The 10,598-nt window shown below is 34.1% G+C and overlaps 2 protein-coding genes across 2 annotated transcripts; one reads left to right on the plus strand and one right to left on the minus strand.

Moving 5' to 3' along the window:
- The first annotated feature begins 1,656 nt into the window (after positions 1-1,656).
- Positions 1,657-6,374, plus strand: LOC132312529 (GTP-binding protein YPTM2-like). Its single transcript, XM_059810920.1, has 8 exons — positions 1,657-1,833; positions 2,912-2,984; positions 3,957-4,004; positions 4,088-4,135; positions 4,528-4,599; positions 4,849-5,004; positions 5,103-5,206; positions 5,882-6,374. The coding sequence occupies exons 1-8, from the start codon at positions 1,820-1,822 to the stop codon at positions 5,976-5,978; spliced, it is 612 nt and encodes a 203-aa protein (XP_059666903.1). The 5' UTR covers positions 1,657-1,819; the 3' UTR covers positions 5,979-6,374.
- A 1,411-nt stretch (positions 6,375-7,785) lies between these two features.
- Positions 7,786-10,362, minus strand: LOC132314488 (transcription factor KUA1-like). The gene is made up of 6 exons (XM_059813350.1): positions 10,107-10,362; positions 9,241-9,458; positions 9,035-9,118; positions 8,898-8,951; positions 8,665-8,769; positions 7,786-7,932 (listed from the first exon to the last, which is right to left on the minus strand). Exons 1-6 carry the CDS (start codon positions 10,360-10,362, stop codon positions 7,786-7,788), a joined length of 864 nt encoding a protein of 287 aa, XP_059669333.1.
- Positions 10,363-10,598: the final 236 nt, after the last annotated feature.

A 10,598-nucleotide genomic window follows, 5' to 3' on the forward strand; every position in this document is an offset into this window, starting at 1 on the left:
ATAATTTATTTCTTACTTTTTACAGGGAGTGTGAGAGCAAAAATGACTGAGGTTTAATATGAGGACAATAAATCCAAACCTGAGAGGGTGTCAGAGCATTTAACCCCAAAAATTATAAGTGTTAGAAAATTGCATCCATGACATGCTACTAAAGTTGATATTGCGTATTTGTTTGAGTGTGAAAAAGAAATTAAAAATTACACTATTGACATACAAAACATCGACTAAAAAATAATTAAAAAATTAAAAATAAAATCTCTATTTTTTTATCTACTTGATTAACTTAAGGTAACCTGTTATTTGCACAACACTTCACAATTTAAATTATTGTATACTCCCCTAAATGCATGCTATTTAAAAATTAGAAATTCAATCTATTGTTCTCTAACCCCTTTGTCACACAAATTGTTTCATCTTCCTTATTAAATTTGTTTTATTTTATTCCAGATTTTAACTAGTTGTAACATTTCAATTACTCATACAAAAATTTATTGACATGACGAAGAGATTCATGACAAAAAATTATATTATTCTATGAAATTTCAGATTTTCGTTGTAAATTAGTTGTTTTTCTTATTATTTTTATCATCATTTTTTTTTTTTTCACTATCATTATTTGTTTTTTGGTAAGCAAAAAAGTATGAAATACTGCTAATATGTAAAGTAACAGCAAAGGCGATTTATATTTTTATTTGTTTGGTACTTATCTTTTATAGTTGTAAGTAGTGGTATTGGTAAATTTTAAATTTAGAAACTAGAAATAATGATAGTGGTTTTATATTAAAAGGAAAGTATATAGATGGGTTTTTGGAATTTGACCATTCGATTTAATCTAATGATTGTTATAGAAAGTGCGAAAGAATTTTCTTGTTCCATGGAGAGCAAGAAATCACTACTCATATACATATATAATCTCTCAAACAACATTAATGTGAAGTAGCCATGGTCTAGGATTGTACACTTGGGTCCTTCTGGTGAAGATGTACTTAATCATTGATTTAAACCAATAATACATGAATAAGTCTACTTTAATTATTTAATGTCATGTGTTAGGCCAATTTTGTCAAGTCGTTAACCCAACTCCTCTACATTGCGACCCAAGGTCCCAAGGTCGTTATTTCGTTCACGATGACACACCCGATCACTTGGTTTAGCTTGCCAAACTTGGGCTTGTTGGGCTGGAACGTGTTGGAACACAGGGTTTTCTTGGTTCGTTCATCGGAGAAGCTTGCATGGACGTGGAGCTTGTGATTCGGCGTGTTGTTTTGTTTGCTCCTCGCTAAAAAGTAAAAACAATAGAGATATTTTTGGAGTACTGACTGAGCTCTTTTTTCGGGTACTGTAAATGGGTCGTATATTTATATATTTATTTATCAAAAGATATAAAGATATTTTTAAAATTTCATGTCTTAAAAATATGGCGTAAAACCTTCTTTACTCAGTTGTTAAAACTTGATGCAGTTCTACATGCAATTGAAATGTTATTCGCCCAAAATTGGGTTTGTCCATTTATGTTATATGACTTGGCAATCCAATGGATCTCAACTTTAGTGCGTGTAATTTTGAAGAAGAACAGGGGTTATTCCGTCAAATTACTCGTCTCAGGTAATCCAGTTGGCCCTGTCGGTGCTATTATATAACATTTCGATCTCATCAATTTCGCATTAACGTCCAAACGAATACCCAATTACGTGCGGTGCTTTTTCACCTGATTTTTTTTCCGGCAACGACCCAATCTTCCGTTGGAATCGCAGTCTTCGGAAGGAGAATTTTCTGTCTCCTTCACCGCTAGATCAGTCAGCCTTAGCAACACAAAGTCATGAATGCCGAATAGTAAAGTCTCTTGTCTCTGGTCTCTTGATACGATCGGTTGTAAACGTGTTTAATTTTGAGATCTATGTCTTTTGGATTTGAATTATTGGCCTGATAGGTTTTGGTTTTGGTTTTGCACAGATTACGATGTTTTGGTTTCGGATTTTTAGTTTGATTTGTATTAATTGAATGCTATTGAAATTTATGTACGCGATTGTCTTCATTTGTTTTATAGAATTATGAATCGGTCGTGAACCAAAAAAAAAAAAGCAAAGCTTTATCTAACATGCATAAGATGCATGTCAATATCATCATGTTCAATTGTTGGATTACAGTGCTCGTGTGTCTTGTAGTTTTGTTAAAAATTGGTGTTAAGAATTAACTGTTTGGTTTGTGATAGCCAAATACAACAACCCATTTCTTTAATTTTCTAGATTCATTTGTAAGGAACATGAAATAACCCAAATAGTATTGCCAATGCTTTTATTTATTTTTATTTTTTTCTTAGTTGGTACTCACACGCATGCCTCCAGTGACCTCGCTTTGGGAGTTTTGGGAATTAAGGGTTTGATATCGCTAGGCCATTGGCCTGTTGGTACCAATGCTTTTATTTGAAGGGTGGATGTCAAATATTGTGTAGATGGAACAGTTAAAGAGGTTGCAGGATAGAACTGTTGAATTTTGATTTCTCTCATTCTTTTTCTTTTTGCAATGGTTGTATATTCCTAAATTTATAAGAAAATAAGGAAATTATATAATGGTATCTGTGGGTATGCAGTAAAGGTAGTAATGCTGTGAAAATTTTCCAACGGAAAATGGGATTGGTAAGACGATCACCTTTTGTTGCCTGCTAAAGTACTCAAGATCATAAAATGCAATATGCCACCTTAGGTGTGAAAGTAATAGACAATGTAGTGATATTATATAGCTGTGTTCCTGGTGTAATAATACACATTATATACCTTTTTTGGCAAGTTTGTCTACATGAAATTGGAAGGCTTATTTTCCAAGCCCTTTTCCGCATAACGATTGGTCAGTTTTTTTGCAGCCGAGTCCAAAGCAGAAAAATTAACAATGTATTTCATGTTGTCATTTGCAGTGATTACTTGTTCAAGCTTTTGCTTATTGGAGATTCTGGGGTTGGCAAATCATGTCTTCTTCTGAGATTTGCTGTAAGCTGTTAGAATGCCACCCATTCTTTTAGTTTCAACACTTGATAAAATATTTTCTTGCTCATTGGAGGTTCGTTGAATGTGTGGTCAAATGTTCACTAGGAATTTACCCCACTGGTTATGATACCATAAACAATTTAACAAATGTATTTTCTTGAAAGTTCTGTTGTTCTCTCTCTCTACACTCACACACACACACACACACACACACCCCTTGTGGGCTGCAGAAATAAAAGATTTTTATTATGCAAGCAAGGTAAGTTAAGAGATTTAGAATCGTACATGAGTATTTTGCATTACTATGTATATGTTAATTAATTTGCGATAACTGCCCAATTCCAATTCATATTGACACTTGCGGTGAGCATGAAAAAGGGTTAAAGTGTCAAACAATGTTAAGGTCCTTAAGGATGTTTGGATTTATTTATATTGTTCCCCCCTCTCACCCCCCCTCCACTCTCTCTAGTCTCTCTCCCTCCACCCCTCCTCTTTTTTTTTTTTTTTCCCTTTTAATAATTTATTTGCTGATCATTAAAGAATTTATTCTTTGTGATGTTCCGAGTATTGTTCAAATGGAGATGCATCAAGTTTTGGCAGATGAATGAAGTTTTCCCCGCAATCTCAAACTGCCATCTAAATTCTAATGTGTTTAATAGTGAAATTCAGATTTTTGCTTTCTTGTGTTCTGAACTTTGATTTTCTATATCTTGCCTTCTATGTGACGGGAAAATTTAGTATGGGGAAGCATCTCCCATTTTAAACAGCCTTCTCTCTCCCTATACAAGAAATTAGTCCATCATTAATTTAGACAGCTCAACTGACAAATAGTCTCTTTTTGAATGTTTAAAGTAAAATATTGAATTTAGTATTCTTGTTGCTTGAATTATATCTCTGAATGTAATGCACTAGTTTTGGTTCTGTGGAGATGAATTTCAGATCGATTAATAATTTTCTTCATCTCTTCTGATACAGGATGATTCATATCTGGACAGTTACATTAGCACAATTGGTGTTGACTTTGTAAGAATCAACTTTATATTGGTTAAAATGTTTATTTGGCATTGTAATTAGCTTTGATTGTATTTTGTATTTTTATTTTTCAGAAAATACGCACAGTGGATCAAGATGGGAAGACCATTAAACTTCAAATTGTAAGTTCTCTTTTTTTTTTTTTTGGGGGAATTATACTGTTGCATTGGCAATAGTAATTTATGATGGAGGAATCCTATCAGCTATTAGTAAAATTTCTGAATTGCTAATGGTCTAGAGTCCTATGACTTTGCGGTTTTCTATGTTTCTTTTTTCTTGGATTTTCCTTATTTGGGTTCCTGCCTGCTTGGATGTGTGCATTGAGTATGTGTAGCATTCTTTGACCACCAAATATAAATGATAGAATATATGGTTTTGACAATCCTGTTGGTTCAATTTTGTGCCATTTTTTTTCGTTAAATTTCACCTAATGTTATAAGGCACCGAACCAATTTGTTATTATTATTTCTAGCTATTAATGAAGTTCATTACATCTTTCATCTGGGACATGCAGTGGGACACTGCTGGACAAGAACGTTTCAGAACAATCACTAGTAGCTACTACCGTGGGGCACATGGCATTATAGTAAGTTTTACATTTTTTTAATTTCTAGGCATTATGCTAATTTTATGTTTTTCTCTTTTCACACAGCTCCACCTTCAGTTTCTTTGGACATATATATATATTACTTTTTTATTTTTTTTATATCCCAATCAAAGGTTAGGTCTGTCTCAAGTCCTCCCTTTACTGTTTCCTGCTGTGGCAGGACCGGAACTGGTTAATGTCCCATATTTTTTTTTTTTTCTCCTATCACATTATTGGCGATTCTGGCAGATAGTTTATGATGTAACTGACCAAGAGAGCTTCGACAATGTTAAGCAATGGTTGAATGAAATTGATCGTTATGCAAGTGAGAATGTAAACAAACTTCTTGTCGGGAACAAGTGTGACCTTACTGCTAACAAAGTTGTGTCGTATGAAACAGCAAAGGTAAAACACATTTTCATGCTCCACTTGATATTGCCATATTTTCATGGAGCAAGCTAGTGGAAACTCATTATAGGGATGTGGTTTTATACTTTTGAAAGGCATTTGCGGATGAAATTGGCATTCCATTCCTGGAGACGAGTGCAAAAAGTTCTACTAATGTGGAACAGGCTTTCATGGCTATGTGCGCTGACATCAAGAATAGGTACTTCTTTTCCTACTTAATATGTGATCTTTTACTATAATAATGGGAGAGCAAAGGTGGAATATTGAAATGTGAAGCAAGGAGGAAATGATGGTACTATATTTATAGTTCATTTGTGCTTGTTAAGATAAATATTACTACGTATTGAAAAGTAAATTTTACACAAACAGAATTTTCATACCAAAGGTCTGAAGCCCTACCCAGCTAGCGTGGATGAGGCAGTCACACTTTCTTAACTAAAAGCGTTAATGGTCCTTTGTTTTGACTTTTTGAAGTGATGGAACCCAAATGAGCCATTTAAATGAACCACATGAGTTACTTAAAAAATTAATTACAAACAGTATTTTTCTTATTGTTTATTCTTTAGCATTTATCATGATTGCTATCCAATCTGTTTGGATGACAGCTGCAGGATCCTGTTATATAGCTTCATTTTGTCTAGGATTATATCTTTTTATTTTAAGTTTTCCTTCTTGCCCTCTTACCAAAATGCTACTTACTGTTAATGTAGGTTGCATTATTAGGGCTCTTCTGTGCCATCTCACTGAAATGATTGTCCCGGCTTGCACCCCTATTATCTTTTTCCCTCATACTCTCTATGCTTACCTAGTTTTATGGAGTATTATGTTTATTTCATTTACATATCTTAATAATACCATTTTTCGGCAAATGCAGGATTGCAAACCAACCAACCATGAACAATGCAAGGCCGCAAACAGTGCAGATACGGGGGCAACCTGTCAACCAGAACAGTGGCTGCTGTTCTTCTTAGTTGGTTATATATACTTGGCAAGGGTTTGTAACACTATTGTTTTCACCTCTATCCTCTTTTAACCAGAGAGGGTACCAAGTTTCAGAACCCCTTCAAACCTCTTAATGATACACTTTTTATACAGTTGATTTCGAAGTAATCTAAAACCCATTCTTTTATGCCTATTTGAGTTTTGATTGGCCTGTACAAATTATATGTGCTGCTAGTTCTCTTCCATTGTTTCTTGTCCACAAGTGGCAAAAGACTTGCGCTCTCTTTTGCTTTAATGTTGCTGCAGTTTGTATTTGCTGTCACAAAATTGTATTTAGACCGGAGACATTGCAATATTTGATTCTATTTTTTAGCTCTATCAATGTGAATAAAAATGTTTCAACAGATAAAAATGCTTTGTGGCAACATTGTTCTTTTAAATTTGGAGGAGTGTGTTTTTGCCAATCTTGCTGATCCCTCATCTTGATAATGATGCCTCGTATGTGTTCATGGAGTAGATATTGGGTGCATCGGGCATACCTTGTCATTGATATGTCCGGTCAGCCAATGAAAATTAAATTAACAGTTAGTCCATAGTAGCTTTTTAAAATAGGTGAGACTAATTTCATAGAATAATGAATTTTTTCATTGGCCGAGCATGCTAATGACATGGCATGCCTGATAATGTCAACCTCCTTGTTTTGCCTACTATTACTGAATATCTTCTTGTGTTGCCTACTGGATGGGTTTGGCTTAATTTGAAAACACAGGTCTTACTAAAATTTATGTACCTTATTTGAATTCTGTTCACATGCTCTTCTGGATTCTCACCTGGTAAACTGAACACTGTATTTTGAAGTAGAAGCAGGCTCATGGCCCGTTTGGCAAACAAAGTTGCTTTGTGCTTTTGCTTTGATTCGTAGTGTGTTCAACACTATTTAGAAGCTTATTTGGTAACGTAAATTTGTTATAAGATTTTTAGAAGCAAAACATGAAAGCATGTTTGATAAAAAGTGTTGCAAGTTTGAAAATTTGAATGGTTAGTTAAAAATGTTATTTTAGAAAAAATAATAATAATAATAAAATAAAATAAAATTTTTTGAATAGGGTTTTGCTACCTTGTGGAAGCAAACAAAAGCATCATTTTGATTCTTTCAATTTTGGCCTCAATTTTGTAAGCGCTTTGGTACTATTCAAAAGCATAGCAAATACTACCAAACATGCTTCCGTGCTTTTGTTTCGTTACAGTACACTAGCAAAAGTAAAAAACACGAAGCAAAAGCACTAGCCAAACAGGCCCACAGTGTGAGAGAGACGTGATTGTGTTGAATCTGTGCACATGCTCCATCTTGATCTTTCATTCAAAATCAACTGTGTATTGCAGATGAATATTAATTGGTGTTTATGCTCAAAATGAAGTTGTTAAGGACTTTTTCAAGGTCGAAATTGATTCACTTTCTCATTACCCAAACAGTAGGATTAAAATTGAAATCCCCACAAAAAACGAAACCAAGAAATCAGAAATTTTGTAACATACTATTGCTTAGGTGGGAAAGGGTTGAAGCAACTTTGACTAAGATTTTGAAAAATAACTTCTCATTCCAAGATTTGCTATGAATCATGGATTACAATACTGCTTTGTCACGAGAAAATGAGAAAATGGCTTAGAATTATTGGATCATTATTCCTGAGTATTTATTCCATATCTACTACCTCTGCTGACAAAAATAAAAAAGACAAAAATAAAAATGTATAGATATATTCAAACCCAATTCATCAATACTAAACTTTTGACCCCATTTATAGATATATCTCAATTCTAAATCTTCCATCATCTTCACCCCAATTGAGACAGAAAAGGTGCACAAGTAGTAGCAAAATTTGTATTGTTTCTAGGGAGATACACAAAACCCTGGTTGTTGGGATAAACAAATGATACAGGTTTTGTAGCTGCAAAGCTCGGCATATTGTTGGGGATTCCCACCTGTATAAACCATGAAAAATTAAACAAAAAAAATCAGTATCAACTGGCTTTGGCTAGCTAGGCACCAAAAGAAATTGGAAAATGCTTTGCAGTGCTTTAGAAACTGGAGAGAAAATATTCAATATTCCGGGTACTTACATGTGGTACCCCGCCTAACGGAGAGTCATAAGAACTCTCCATTTTTCTTAATATTTATTCACTTATTCACATACTTAAATGTGGATGAACTGATACATTTTCATCTAATTTTTATTCAACTTCTTTTATTCTATCTCGTTTTTTGGTGGGATCCGACGTGATAGTTTTCAAAACAAATGAGAAGTTTTCATTGGCAGAGTACTATATATGTAAACACCCGGATATTGTATATGCTCTCCAAAAAATGGATGTGAGTCTGACCCACTAACTCATGTCACATTAAGTTCGACTTGTAGACTAGGCGGACAATTCACTTCTGTAAACATAATGGCCCTAACTCAAAACAAACGTAAGAGTACTTATACAAAAACTGATCGATTTTTGTGGCGGACTCCAATAAACTCTCTCTCAACTTAGGTGTTTATCTCTATATTTACCACATAAATAGGTAACAAATAACATTTATATAATATCCCAAACTTAAAATGCCTAGGCATATATATATAATCAACAATGAGTTTAATTTGGTGAACACTTGATAGGATTTAATTAGCTGGCTCACTGTGTGTAGTGTGTGTAAGAAAGAGGACTTACCATGTATGGCATACAACGAAAATCAGGCATTCCACCAGTTGCAGCTGTGGGTGTAAATTTTGGTGATTCCAAGGTGTTTGAAACCTGAACTGATGATGTACTGGCCTGCAAGATTACAAGAATCCAACTCATTAGCTAGTGTTCATTTGTTTCTTAACTTCTTCAGTTTTTTAGAACTTATTTTAATTATCGTCAGACCTTTAAAAATAAAAAATAAAAAAATTGACCTTTACCTTTGCTTGGACTTCAAGTGTCATTTTCAGAGGAGACACTATGGAGTTACCACTCTGTACAAGTACAAAAAGCAATTACAAAAAATTATCACTACTTCAAAAAAAAAAAAAAAAGTCTAAATTTGTTTTTGCATTACAGATAAAAGCTTTACATGTTGATTCTCTGAGGTTTCAACATTTGTATTAGAAGGCAAACCAGGGGAAACTGGATGAGAATTAGCCTGCAAATTCACAAAAGTGCTAGTCAATACATATAGGAAAATATATGTATACAACTATACATTTGATGCTATGATTGGGAGCACCAAATCGACTTCGTGGCATTGGACTTGGGGATTATTACCGGTTCTTTTAAGGGCATGTCAAAGAGGCTCGATCGACGTTTCTTCTTTTCAGTTGCAGCCTTCCTGATGAAATACTTCTGTGCATGGCTAGCCACCTGAGTTGGGGTCCTTGTGGTCACATACATCTTTGAAATCCCTCTCCAATCACCCTTCCCTAGCTTCTCCAAACCAAATAAGAAGGACGTGTGTTCATCCTCAGTCCATGGCACTCCTGAACAAAACCATCACTATTTTTACATTAATATATCAAACCACCAAAAAGAGACACTATTTACCTAAAAAAAAATTGAATTGAATAAAAAAAATAAAAAAAAAACTATTAAGTCCAAAAACAGTACAATGCCATAGAGGAAACAAACTATGTAACACTATGTATATACATAACTATATATGCATGCATGATGTCTTAGTAATTTTGTAAATTAAGAAGGTTAGCTTAGTGCACGAGACTCCTGTTATTATAGGGTTCGGAGAGGGGTTTAGATTTACTCAGGGCCTTACCTTCACATATGGAGAGGTTGTTTCTGGCCCGCCCTCAATCTCGTATACTAATTAATGCCAAACATCCTTCAATGACAATTATTAGAATTTATGAAGACAATTAAAAGATTAAAAGAACTAGATTGTATAGTAAAATATCAAACCTGATTTGATTCATATTGAAAAAAAAAAAAAAAAAAACTAATCTGATAAATCCCATGATGAAAACATGAAACTATCATAATTTATGCTCTTACCATAGTCCAAAAGAGAGATCTAAACCTACAAATCACATAAAATAAAATAAAAGTATATATTTTCCACAAAATCAAAGAAAGAAAGAAACTGGTAAAACCGAGAAAGAGAAAACCAATCATGATCACACCTCTTTTTCTCTCTCCTTTACCCCTCCCCGATTCAATGTGGCCATCGGAGAGGTATCCGGCATCGCCGGAAACGTGCTCGCCAGCGTCATGACACATTGCTAGATTGCCGGTGCTCTTGATTTTCCTAATTGATTCATCTTTTTCTACCACAATCATTCTGCCAAAGAGCTTAAAACAGCCCTTCCCATTGCATGTTCTTGAGTTGTGCCCATTGTGCCCACAATGAGAGCACTTCCTTGCAGATTCTTTCACCATTTCTCCTCTCTCTCTCTCTCTTCTACTTTCTCTCTCTATATATACCAAGACAATATCAATATTAAGGACCGATATATAAGGCCTGTATGACGAGGTTTCTTGTATATATAGGACTTCTGTTTTGTATATACGTACAAATCTACAACTAACCCTAATAAGTTCCATTTATTTTTGAAAACTTGCTCGAAAAGTCCTGGTTTTAATAACAAAAAAAAATATAAAAGAATTTATGATAA

The sequence above is a fragment of the Cornus florida genome, unplaced genomic scaffold, assembly GCF_030987335.1.
Source record: "Cornus florida cultivar Cherokee Brave unplaced genomic scaffold, ASM3098733v1 CherokeeBrave_3.0.0_Hap2_Chr06, whole genome shotgun sequence".
NCBI lineage: Eukaryota > Viridiplantae > Streptophyta > Magnoliopsida > Cornales > Cornaceae > Cornus > Cornus florida.

Coding starts and splice junctions, on each gene's coding strand:
- LOC132312529 (XM_059810920.1), top strand. Junction 4,005..4,087: donor GCACAATTGGTGTTGACTTT/GTAAGAATCAAC, acceptor TTTATTTTTCAG/AAAATACGCACAGTGGATCA. Junction 5,005..5,102: donor TGTCGTATGAAACAGCAAAG/GTAAAACACATT, acceptor TACTTTTGAAAG/GCATTTGCGGATGAAATTGG.
- LOC132314488 (XM_059813350.1), bottom strand. CDS start 10,362: ATGGTGAAAGAATCTGCAAGGAAGTGCTCTCATTGTGGGCACAATGGG. Junction 9,459..10,106: donor TAAAGGAGAGAGAAAAAGAG/GTGTGATCATGA, acceptor AGTGATGGTTTT/GTTCAGGAGTGCCATGGACT. Junction 7,933..8,664: donor TTCGTTGTATGCCATACATG/GTAAGTCCTCTT, acceptor TGGTTTATACAG/GTGGGAATCCCCAACAATAT.